Source organism: Prionailurus viverrinus, chromosome B1 (assembly GCF_022837055.1).
Source record: "Prionailurus viverrinus isolate Anna chromosome B1, UM_Priviv_1.0, whole genome shotgun sequence".
In the NCBI taxonomy this organism is placed as follows: domain Eukaryota; kingdom Metazoa; phylum Chordata; class Mammalia; order Carnivora; family Felidae; genus Prionailurus; species Prionailurus viverrinus.
In genome coordinates this window covers 117444411-117457460 of record NC_062564.1, presented here as the reverse complement: position 1 = coordinate 117457460, position 13050 = coordinate 117444411, and the positions used below count along the sequence as shown (strand labels likewise).

Here is a 13050-nt window from a genome sequence, read left to right as displayed (position 1 = left end):
TCTAGGCAGAGGGTCCAGCTACTGAACAGACCCTGAGCAAATCTATAGAGACAGAAGGTAGATTAGTAGTTACCTAGGTCAAGGAGCTGGGGGGTGGGGGGAGGGGACAGGATAGAAAGTATCTACTAATAGATATGGAATTTCTTGTTGAGATGATGAAATATTTCTAAAATTAGTATTGACTGTGAATATTATAAAAAGTATTGAATTGTATGTTATAAATGTAATGGTATATAAATGATATCTCATATAGTATTTTTGAAAAGACTCTAAGGGAGTAAGGTTAAATTTGGTGAAATGAGGGATAACAAGTTCAGTATGGCTAGGCTAAAATAAGGGGTATAGAATAGAGGTAGATGATGTCAGAGAGATGTGTTTATTTTTCTGGGAGCAGATAAGTTCTCTAGGCCTCTAGATCTAAAGATATATCTCTACCTCAAATAAGAATCTTTATACTATTTCCTTTGGGACCAGAATTCATCTGGTTTTCATAATGGAAAGTAATCTCATGAACTAATTGATTCAAACTAGTGATAGATTCTCAGAAATTTTTCTTTTGAATATAATATTTCTGAAGATAAAAATACCTGAACCATGGATATCTATCCTGTGGGCCACATACCCAGAATGTGATTGCAAGGGGTCTGGGAGTCCGTATGTATGCCATGTAACTATCAGCAGATCAAATAAGTAAATGCATAACTTTTAACTTCCTCCTCAGGGGAAAGAGCCTGAGAAGTTTGTTGTATACTGGAAAGTGGTCCTCATTTTTGAAAATGTTGGGAACCATTTGGTTACAACAGAGGAATCTTTTTTTAGAGCATTATAAGCACTTGTAAAAGACTGGTATGGACGATGTTTTGGGGTATTATGTTGAAGTGGGTGCTTTTTGTCATGTAAATGTAACTCCTAGGTGGCAGCAACTTTCATATATGTGAAGACAGGTCTTGATGGACATATGCAGAATCAGTTTTTTATTATCTCTGTGTGGAGCGTTTTTGATAAAATTTTTATCCTCAGGTAACTTTTCTTTTTGACACCTAATTTATTTCTAGGTAGCTTATTCTATGTAGTTTTAGGTAATAATTTAAAAATAGCATTTTTTTTGTTATCTTAGTATAAAAAATAGGAAAGTGTGCTCTCAAAAAACAACATCATATTTTTTATGTAACTAAATATTTTGAGGAACACTTAATGGTTGTTAATATTTATGTTTCTTCTTGTTAGTGTAGAAAATAGAAATTTGATCTTCTAAAACACAACAGAATTTTATTAATTCATTAATTCAGAAAGAGTCTATTTCCTATTTCTAGGAAAAAGGCATTGAAGTGATGTTTTCTCCCCACCCTTGCCCTACTTGGACCCTTGATTGGAATAGTCTTCCTGCAGCAGTGAGCCCAAAGGAAGGTGAGTTGTTTTTTCTTCTCTCCTTTAAGTTTTAATCATAATCTAGATGGTCTTTTCAGATCCATCTTCCAATTCTCTAATTTCCTTTTTGGTTTTGTCTAATATTTTGATTATACTATCCATTGAGTTTTCTTTATTTTTCTTCTAATTCTTTTTTTTAAGTACTTATTTTAATTACAATTAGTTAACATACAGTATTATTCTAGATTCAGGTTTGCAATATGGTAATTCAACGCTTCCTTCATCACCCTATGCTCATCAGGACAAGTGCACTCCTTAATCCCCATCTTGTGTTTAACATATGCCCCCACTCCCCTCCCCTCTGGTAATCATCAGTTCTCTATAATTAAGAGTCTGTTTGGTTTTTTTTTTTTTAATGTTTATTTATTTTGAGAGGTTGAGAGAGAGTGTGTGTGTGTACAAGCAGGGGAGGGGCAGAGAGAGAGTGTCCCAAGCAAGCTCCATGCTATTGGCACAGAGCCCCATGTGGGGCTCGAACTCATGAACTGTGAGATCATGACCTGAGCCAAAATCAAGAGTCAAACACTTAACCAACTGAGCCACTCAGGCACCCCAAGAGTTTGTTTCTTCTTTTGTCTCTCTCTCTCTCTTATTTTTTTCCCTTTCCTTGTCTGTTTTGTTTCTTAAATTCCACATCTGAGTAAAGTTTTTGTTTTATTTATATTATAAAAATTTCACATATATACATTGTTCAGATTCAACATTTCTAACATTTCCTACATTTGCTTTATCTATTCCTTTCTCTTTCTTTGCTGAAGTATTTTGAAGGAAATTCCAGGTAACATGCCCTACATACATCTAAGAAATACTGACATCTTAAATAATCACCATGTTCTTATCATACCTAATAAAAATTATCAAGAATTCCTTGATCCTTTCATAACCAGTCCATAATCATTTTCCCCTAATTGTTTAAAGTATTGTTGGAAAAAATATTTTTATAGTTAGGGTTTTAGTTAAATAATTATATTTTTCATTGCTAGAAATTATATTTGGGTTGTTATAAAAACTTTTTCTTGCTCGTGTTTTAATTTCCTCTTTTCATAATTTTTAAGCATAGTTATTTTATATTCTGTATTTGTTATTTCTAATATTCGATGTCCATTTAGATCTAATTTTGTTTGTTTTTTCTGTTGACTTCACTCCTGGTGTTTTATTTCCCTAATAGTTTTGTAATCTTATATTGTGAATTCATTTTGGGAAGTTAAATCTGTGGGAATCTTGTGGGGCCTGGGTTAAGAGTAAATTTCCACACAAAGGGGGCGCCTGGGTGGCTCAGTTGGTTAAGCTTCTGACTTCAGCTCAGGTAGTGATCCCATGGTCACTCATAGGTTTGAGCCCCACGTCAGACTCTGTGCTGACAGCTCAGCTTCGGATTCTGTGTCTCCTTCTCTCCCTGCCCCTCCCCTGCTTGAGTTCTGTCTGTCTGTCTGTCTCTCTCTCTCTCTCTCTCTGTCTCTCTCAAAAATAAACATTTAAAAAAATTTTTTCCACATTTCTTTGGAATTTCTTGCTGATGTCAGACAACTCATGATACTAGAACTTAAGGCCAGTTAACATTAGTTTTTAAGCATGAGATTCCTTTAACCTTTTCATTTGGAGCTGAGGTTTAAACAGACAAGTTACCTTTTATCATCTCCCTTTGCTATTAAATACGATTTTTTTTAATGCACCTTTTCATAGGGAATGTAGCTTTTCAAGGTTTCTGCCTTCATGTAGTGATATTAGTTCCCACTTTCCACAATGTTAGGGATCCAGGACCACCCTCTCTTCTTTGTCTTGCTATTAAAGCTGAAATCCCTATTAGCAAATACCCCTCCCAGCAGCTGTAATGTCTGTTCAAGATTATTACACTGCTTTTTAGTTCCTTTCCTCCTTGTTAACGCCCTGTGTATTTCCCTTTATTCTCAGAATCCATTTAGACAGGCAAAGGATGATTGTTGAGTTTTACATACCATTTTAGGTGTTTTTAGGTGAGAGAATTTTTTTATACCTCATTGTTCTATTTCTTTAATTGTCCACTTATGTTTTAGTTTTAGACTAAGCCAAATAGAACTTTTGATTTCCAAATGCTCTTTGAAATTGTTTGTCTGCCTTTTTCATATTCTTTTCTTCTGTGATGCTTCCTAAATATTGCCTATATCTCACTAATCAATTCTATTCTGTCAGTCAGGGACATAAGTTAGGATTTTTCCAGGATAGAATAAGATTTTGTTGGGCATTAAGAACTCTGGCTCGAAGATGTTTTATAGAAATTAAGTTCATTTTTTATTCTTTGTTAAATATATGAAAAATAGTCACTAATGAATTTGTTAATGGTTTAGTTTTAAATATTTTCTGAAATTCTGAAAATTTTAAATGTTTGTTTTTATTGACCTTGGATTGTTTCATGTACTCTGGTTACAGTATAGACTTTGAACAGGCTAAAACTGTAGTAAATGAAAATCAGATTTTCACGAATATTTATATTTACTAAGAAATGAATACAGAGATTTCTAAGTGCCACATGCTTTGCTTTACCCATAATTAATTTACTATGAAGCCAAAATATTATTTTCAGTTATTAATTGAGCAATCAATTATACCTGCTACCAACTCAGAGATCTAGCATTAAGCATTCAAGTCTGGTTGTTTTACTGGTTGGAACTGCATATCTAACAGAGTTCATGGAATATATTACTCATTATATCCCTTTAATTGGATCACCTAGTTTTCATAAATATTATGACAAACAATGAGCTGTAACAGCAGAGCTACATGATTTATTTACATTTCATTCACTGTTTCTTAAAAGCTTTATATAGTTTGTGTTAAAGTAAGGCAGAAATGTTGCACTGTAGATTTTCTGTTTTCAGTTCTGGCAATTTCCATATTGCATGGTAATAGGATCATTGTGAAATGAAATTATTATATATATGGGTGTGGAGGTCACTGTGAAAGTGTTCTCATGATTTGTGGTCTGGTATTTTTAGAAGAGATTGAATTGTAATAAGATTTTATTAGTACTAGGTACATTTGGATGTCACAAAGGCCGACTCCTTATGTGGAATCTGCTGAATTACATCAAGATTATGGTACATATTATAAGAATCATTCTCTTTACTAACAAAGGCTATATTAATAATTATATAGCCTATATAATAATTATATAGCCTATATTAATAATTATATAGCCTATATAATTAATAATTATATAGCCTAATAATCATGATGGAGTCTAATTTGTTTCTTAAGCCTGTCTAATCTCCCAACCTCTGTTCTTACCCATTTCTCTCCCCACATCTTACATACCATTCCCTGAACTTTTCAGTTTCCCTTATATGACTTGTATCTATTGTCTCCATGCCTTCACTTTTGTTTTTCCTTCAGTCTTAAATATTCCTCCTCCCACTTCGCATCCTATTGAAATTATACTTATTTTTTAAAGATCAACTCAAATGCTGCTTCCTCCATTAAGCCTTTTGCATGGGCTATGGAGTCAGCCTGTCTGAGTTTCATACCTGTACTTCTAACTAACTGGATAATCTATGGCCAGATTTTCAACTTCTCTGTGCTTCAATTGCCTCATCTGCAGAATGGGGATAAAATAGTATTTACCTTAATGAGATTGTTGGTACATTTAATGAATGAATATATAAAGCACTTAGTACAATATATTAGACAGAATTAGTCACTCCCTGTCAACATTCCTTAGTACTTTCTTATGCTTCATTTTTGGTACATATAGTATGCTTCTCTTACACTCTATTTATATGCATGTTTTCCTTCTCTAATAGACTGTGAGCTCTTTGAATATAGGATGACTACTCAATATTTTTTTATTAATTTCAATTGAATTGAGACTACAGATCCGTTTTTGTTAACTTCCCAAATTCCTGCTTAAACCAGGCGACTTTGAATCCTTTTGTCTCATTGTCTCTTAAAGGGCTAAAATAATTGAGATTATTTAGTTTGAAGGAAAGAGAACTGAGATTTAATTTATACCATCATTATTACCGTTGTCATTATTATTATAACTACTACTGCTATTATTATTCTATTTTACGGACTGTTTGGAAATCAGTTGTAGATTACACTACTTTTCTTCTAAAAACTTAACTATCTGCTTTAAGAACAAAGACATTTTCTTAGTCCTTTTCTCATAGCCATAGCACAATTATCGAAACAGGATATATAATTCAGTACATGCTATTATCTAATCCAAAGTCCAGTTGGTTGTAGTATGTGTAATTGATATGTCACTTTAAGCACCCAGGCACCCCATCAGTTTAGTTCCTTTAATGTGAAGTAGTTTCCTAGCCTTTCTTTATCTTTCAACATGGACTGTTTTGAAGAGTTCAGGCCAGTTTTTTTGTAGAACATTTCTCAAATTTGATTTGTCTAGTTTCCTCATGCTTAGATTCAGGTTCTGCATTTTGGCAGGAACACCACAGGAGTGAAGTGGTGGCCTTCTCAGTGCATCATAACAGAAAGCACATTACATCAGTGTGGGCCCAGCGATGGTAACTTTAATCACTCGGTTAAGGTGGTATCTTCCAGGTATCTCTACTGTCATGTTATCATTTTGCTCTATTGAATTAATAAGTAGTTTGTGGGGAGATGTTTGAGACTATATAATGTCTTGTTTTTAAAATTTCATTCACTAGTTTACATTCATTTGATGCTTTTCCTGTGACAGTTACAAAATGGTGCTTTTTCAGCTTTATCATCCTTCTGTATGTATTAGTTGCCACCCAACTGTAAGAACATTTTCCCATCTATCTATCATCTATGTATCTATTATCAGTATCGACTCAGGAATTCTTTTATTAAATAAGTTGTAACCCATCATGGTTGGTCTTTGGAGAGAGTTGGATCCAAGGTGGAGAAAGGAAGGACTAAATAACCTTTGCCCCTATCAGTGATTCTTAACCAGGTTCTTACCAACCCCAGGGGACATGGCAAATAGCATGACTTGTTGTTTTGTCAGATGGTCAGGGATGCTTAAACTTCACCATTTTTTTTTTTCAACGTTTATTTATTTTTTGGGACAGAGAGAGACAGAGCATGAACGGGCGAGGGGCAGAGAGAGAGGGAGACACAGAATCGGAAACAGGCTCCAGGCTCTGAGCCATCAGCCCAGAGCCCGACGCGGGGCTCGAACTCACAGACCGCGAGATCGTGACCTGGCTGAAGTCGGACGCTTAACCGACTGTGCCACCCAGGCGCCCCAAAACTTCACCATTTCAAAGAATTGTCTCACCCTTATGCTACAGTATAAGTAGTGCTCTCCTTGGGGGAATCTAAAACATACAAGCTTGTTTTAGGGCCTCTAGGCAAGGTATATAGAAGCTTCATTGTCCTAAGCCATTGCTTTTCAAACTAGGGCATCCATCAAAATCATTTAGAAGGCTTATTAAAACAGACTGCTGGCAACTAACCCTGAGTTTCTCATACAGTTCTCAGATGGGGCCGTATAATTTGCATTTCTAAGAAGTATCCAACTAATGCTGCTTCTGCTGCTCTGGGGCCCACACTGTGAAGTAATTACTATAGATAACTGAAATAGTACATGCATTAGCTGCTTTGATTTCAACTTTTGCCACCAAAATAAGATGAACAACGAGGTCAAAGCTGTCTAAATTTTTTCTTTACAAACTAAAAAATTAATTTTCTGTTTTTAGCATGCATTACATCAAATATAGGAGTTGGTACAAACCTCTGAACTATTTGGTAGCTATGAAAAGTTCTACTTTAGGCCAGGTATACTAAAATTATACTAACAAATTTAAGTGAAAGTAGATGTATCTTATTATGTAGAAATAGCTGTCTCTTTTAAGAATTTTTTCCCAAAATATTAATCTTAGATTTACACTAGATAAAATTAGCATATTTGTTTTCTTACTTTTAGAATGTAAGAATATATTCCTCCCAACATTTATTGTTTATATTGAATAGCTTTAGATTAATAATAGCTATTACATTTTGAACTTCTTGGCATTTAACATACTAAAAGCACACCAAGAGAATGAGATCAAAGGTTTTTTTTTTTTTTTTTTTTTTTTTTTTCTATTTTCTGGGAAAAAATTTTCCTAACATAAATGTTTTTCATTTTTCTAAGTTATACTTAGCTGTGAAATCCAAAACCTGACCATATTTGCCTCAGAAGCCTACAAATTTGTAACTATTTTCTCTTCTTTCAAGGGTAAGGTTCTCAACAAGCATTTTGGTGCTTTACCAAAAGTAACACAACTTTTATTTAAAGTGCGATTTAATCTGAAACTAAAAGCCCCTAGAAGGTAGTATATATAAATATAGAAAGAATTTATATTAAGTAGTTTAAAATATAACAAGGTTGAAAAGAACAGGTTTGTTATTTGCTTAGTAGTACTCTTTTGATTAGTGCCAAACACTAATATATAGGTGTAGAGACTGAGATAGAAAGAGATAAATCACATATGTATAAGTTACATAGTATGTATATGAATGATTTAGAGCGGACCATGTGTTAAATTCATCTCCTTTTCTAGTATAAAGTTAGAGAAGTCAGCTAGAGTAATAAAGAAGTCATTGAAGTGGGAGAGAGGTGGGTAAAATTTTACTAGGCAAATTCTTCCAATTATAATAGCATTAGACATTCCTTATATAAAAATGTTAGTCTTGGGGTACCTGGGTAGCTCCGTTGGTTGAGTGTCTGACTCTTGATTTTGGCTCAGGTCATGTTCCCAGGGCCGTGGGATCAAGCCCCATATCAGGCACTGTGCTGAGCATGGAATCTGCTTAAGATTCTCTCTCTTTCTCCCCCTCAGCCCCTCTCCCATGCTCACACACTCTCTCTCTAAAAAAAGAAAGAAAGAAAGAAAAAGAACTCTTACGCATGACACCAAAAGCATGATCCATAAAATTTTTTTTTGATAAATTGGACTTCATTAAAATTAAAAATGTTTGCTCTGCCAAAAACTCTGTTAAAAGCATAATAAAACAAACTGAAGACTAGAAGAAAATATTTGCAAACTGAAAAAATAAATCTGACACAGAACTTAGATACGGAATACATAAAGAACTCTCAAAACTTGACAGTAAAAAACAAACAAAAAATTCTTTTTTTAGGAAATTAGAAAATGGGCAAAAGAGATGAACAGACATTTTACCAAAGAGGATCTATGCAGTTGGCATATATGCATATGAGCTATCATTATACACCTCTCAGAATGACTAAAAAAAAAAAAAAAGTAACAGCACCAAATGTTAAGGAGGGTGTGGAGAAACTGAATCATTCATGCATTGCCGGCTATGAATATAAAATGGTACAGCCCCTCTGGAGAATCATTTGTCGTTTTTTTGTTTGTTTGTTTGTTTGTTTGTTTGTTTTTACAAAACTACACATATAGTTACCACAAAACTCAACAGTTATACTGTTGGGCATTTATCCCAAAGAAATGAAACCTTATATTCATGCAAAAACCTGCATATGAATATTCATAGCAACTTTATCCTTAATAACCCCAGACTGCAAACAATCCAAGTGTTCTTCAGTGGGTGAATGATTAAACAAATTCTGATGCATCTATGTATAGAAGATCACTCTGCATTAGAAAGCACTGGACTATTGATACTTGGATGAATCTCAAGAATTCATTAGTTAATGAAAAAGGCCCCTCTCAAAAAGTTACCTATACTATGTGATTGAATTTATTAAACATTCTCAAAATGATAAAACCAGGGAGATGAAGAACAGATTAATGGTTGGTAGGGAAGAGAGATTGGCACAGCACAGTGCTGCTTGTAAAGGGAGTTCCCTTGTGATAAGGTAGTTACATCAATCTATATATTGGATCATATTGCATAAAACTAATCATACATTCACAAATGAATGCATATAAAAGCTGAGCAAGGTCTGTAGTTAACAGTATTGCAACAGAACAGCTTCCTAGTTTTAATTTTTTTTTTTTTTACATTTATTCATTTTTGAGAGACAGAGCACAAGCAGGGGAGGGTCAGAGAGAGAGGGAGACACAGAATCTGAAGCAGGCTCCAGGCTCCAAGCTGTCAGCACAGAGCCTGAAGCCGGGCTGGAACTCACAAACCGCGAGGTCATGACCTGAGCCGAAGTCGGACGCTCAACTTACTGAACCACCCAGATGCCCCAACACCTTCCTAGTTTTAATATTATACTATAATTATATAAGATGTCACCACTGAGAAAGTTGGGTGAAATGTTCATGGGACTCTATATACTATTTTTGCAACTTCCTGTGAATCTGCAGTTATTTTAAAATAAAAAGTTAAAAATGTAATTTAAGTAAAAATATTGGAAAAGATAAAGAAATAAAGATGATTGAAATATTTCTCAGCTCATCTTTTTCAAAAATATTTTTCAGAAAACTTCTGGAGGTCATTTATAAGACAGATGATAGTTTGATAAAAGGCTCAAACTGCAAAGACATCTTAGTGTATTTCCTTTAAAAAGGAGTGCAATGCAATGCTAATATACACACATAAACATTGACTTTAACTTTGACAGTCCTGTATCACAGGTTGCTATTCTCAAGCTCCCAGAGCTTTGGAGAAAGCCAAATTGTCATAGCATAATTTGAGCTTCTTTATTTCAATATTGCTCCAAAATAGTGATTAGTATGGTCTAGGAATAGCTCAAGTATTAATCCTGGCTGAGTTTGCACTGGGGCTCCTGCCCTGCCACCAGAAAACTTCAAGGTTCCTTGAGGATGTCTTTGTGTCATATACGTTATAGGTTTACAGATGTTACCTTCATGAGAAGTAGAGAAAGTTCTTTCATAATGAAAGCTTAGCAGTGTCCAATTTCAATTATACATTTGCATTTCAAAGTACTGAAAAATGGGACTGAGTTTTGTTTTGACTGTCAAAATGGTTGAGTGAATAAGTTTATTTTGAACTTTAAATCAGCTCAGTCACATGTGCAAATGACACAGTTGTAAAACATTGTGCTACTAACTAAAATCTCTGGAACCACTTTTTGTAAACAAGGCCTGAAAAAGAGTCGCAAGATTAAATTCAAGTTTTATTGCTTCAAAGTCCTCAACCATAATAAGTACCGGGCCACTATCTACCATTGAGGCAACAATTCTTTAGCTAGGGTAACAGTGATAAAATGTGCTCTTAGCTTTGGTACCTTAAATCCACATAGCATCGAGCTTGCTGGGTTTTTTATCTCTTCTTTTCTTTTTCTGTTTTTAGGAAAATACAATGCTTTTTTTTTTTTTAAGTGTACTTAACCATGGCATGTGATTAAAGAAAAAAAGTTAAAAGTCTTTTTTTCTCTTGGAACTAGATTTGCTATAATTCTTCCCAGTATTATGTTATGCTTTGTTCTATTCTCTAGGGTTAGACTTCAAGAACCCTATGTATATACCATGTTTTTTAGTATTTTGCAAGCAGAGCCTATGATGATTGATTACCAAGAAAGGTTTTAATGGCCAGTTCATCTAGGATAGATTATATAGGATCTTCTGAGAGTATTGCTTTTTGAAATAAAAGTATTTGACATGTAGTATCTCTGTGATTAAACAAAATTATCTGATTTTAATTTGATTAGGTCATATGTAGAATGTAAAAATTACTTAGAAACTTTTTTGTTTGTGTAGAAATGAGCAAATTGAGAATTTATTGAACAATTGAGATTTGTGTCCATTCCTAAGTCCACTAAGTCATTTATTTATGTTTTATTTTTTTTAAAGTTTATTCATTTTGAGAGAAACAGAGAGAGCAAAGTGGGGAAGGGGCAGAGATAGAGGAAGAGAGAGACTTCCAAGCAGGCTCCACACCGTCAGCATGGAGCCCGATGTAGGGCTCGAACTCATGAAATGTGTGATCATGACCTAAGCCGAAATCAAGAGTTGGATGCTTAACCGACTGAGCCACCCAGGCGCCCCTCCACTAAAGTCGTTTACAATGGCACTAGGCAATTTTAAAAGTTATTGTGGTTTGTTTTTGGAATATTATAGATTCACTAATAAGAAACCATAGATTATCTATTTGAGGGAATATTGTTAAAACTGATTATGTTTCAGAAATTGAGTTGCTTCAAAAGGTTGAGATAGGATTTATGTGAGTAATGAAATGCTTATTTCTGAAAACTAGTCCGAGGCAAGTGTTCTAATCTCTTCAGTTTGTGTTGAAATATGGTTGGAGCGGGACCACAGTAATTCAGGAAGACCTTTCTGATAAACAGATGTGGAGCATTGTACTAGTCCTGCTGTTTCCAGCAGAACCTGAGTTCTCTTAGGACTAGAGATTTGTACCCACTTCAAGATAAGACTTTTCCTAAGAGTTTCTTCCAGGTTTTCCTTTAAGAGTTTTTCCAATGGTCACTGATAATGGGTACTGTAATGACCGGCTTTGATATTTTAGAACAAGGCATATTTGGATGAAACTTCCAGGAATGTTGCATTTATTATTAATGGACAAATTTTCAGTGAGCACCCATTTTAAGTGGAGCAAAACTTACTGTTAGTGTCATCCAGAAGCAATGAAAGTAGGGAAGAATCTTTCCCATAAAACAAACATCTGCAGTATTTTGTTTCAGTGTTGAACATCATTTCTAATGAAGACAAATGAAAAAGCAACCCTGAACACTTGCAGAGTTATTTGCAGTCATATGTAAACTATATGTAACGTTGCTCTGAAAGCAATGACAACTTCTGTTTATAATTAATGCAAAACCAGCACTGTATTAATACTATTACATACATTGGCAAAAAAGTACTTCCTCATATAATTTAGTTCCTGGATTGCCTTTCCAGATTTCGTCTGAATATTTCACACTAAATAACTTAGTTTTTAAGGTTAAAAATTCTTGATATTGCTTAACTTTCAAGAATTATGTTTTAAAAAGGTTAAATGTTTATAATCACGTTTAGAAGACAGAGGGAAAACTAATGATGTGGATCTTTATTTTTCTGCTGATGGAAACTAATTAGTATTATTCATTTCAGCTTTAATTGGCATTCTCTGTGCTGGTCCCAGACATTTATGATTAAAATCAGCTCAACAACACAATGAACTATTTTTTTCTGCACTTTGAACCAGCTCTTCTTACCACTGAAACCCATTCATTATTTTTATTTAATTAGGCCTAATTCACATTGGAGAGATACTTGAAGCAAGGAGATGTCCCTAATAGCTATTACAATCACAATAGCTCACAGGCTCTGCAATAATTTAATTGCTAAAGATTGAATCATCAGAAGAATTAAAAAAAAAAATTATCCTTAACCATAGGACAAAAGTGTAGTCATAAACAGAAAGCTGTCATTATTTAAATGGCAGAAGAGTACAGTATTAGTAACCCAGAGCATAATGTTTCTAGATGTGAATTTTATGTACTTATTTGAGGAAAATTACTAAATTAGTTTTTATGTTGAAACCAGTGATTACATTAGAAAGTTGGCTGTAAGTGCAAACTTTTGTACCTAGGAATTTTTGCATATGATTACATAGCAAATATTTTACAAAACTAGGTAAAGTCAATTCCCAGGACAACTCCTTATCTTAAAAATAAGTTACTTTAGGGGCGCCTGGGTGGCGCAGTCGGTTAAGCATCCGACTTCAGCCAGGTCACGATCTTGCGGTCTGTGAGTTCGAGCCCCGCGTCGGGCTCTGGGC

At 34.3% G+C, this 13050-nt stretch overlaps 1 protein-coding gene across 2 annotated transcripts in view; it reads left to right on the top strand.

The window, feature by feature from the left end:
• Positions 1–13050, top strand: part of GSTCD (glutathione S-transferase C-terminal domain containing) — a 133900-nt gene that overhangs the window by 24143 nt on the left and 96707 nt on the right. For both annotated transcript variants that reach the window (XR_007151498.1, XM_047855449.1), the window contains exon 5: positions 1314–1407. Coding sequence is in view for 1 of the 2 variants with exons in the window: in XM_047855449.1 (XP_047711405.1) it covers positions 1314–1407 (94 nt within the window). In the remaining variant the exon portion in view is untranslated. The remainder of the gene's footprint in view (positions 1–1313; positions 1408–13050) is intronic.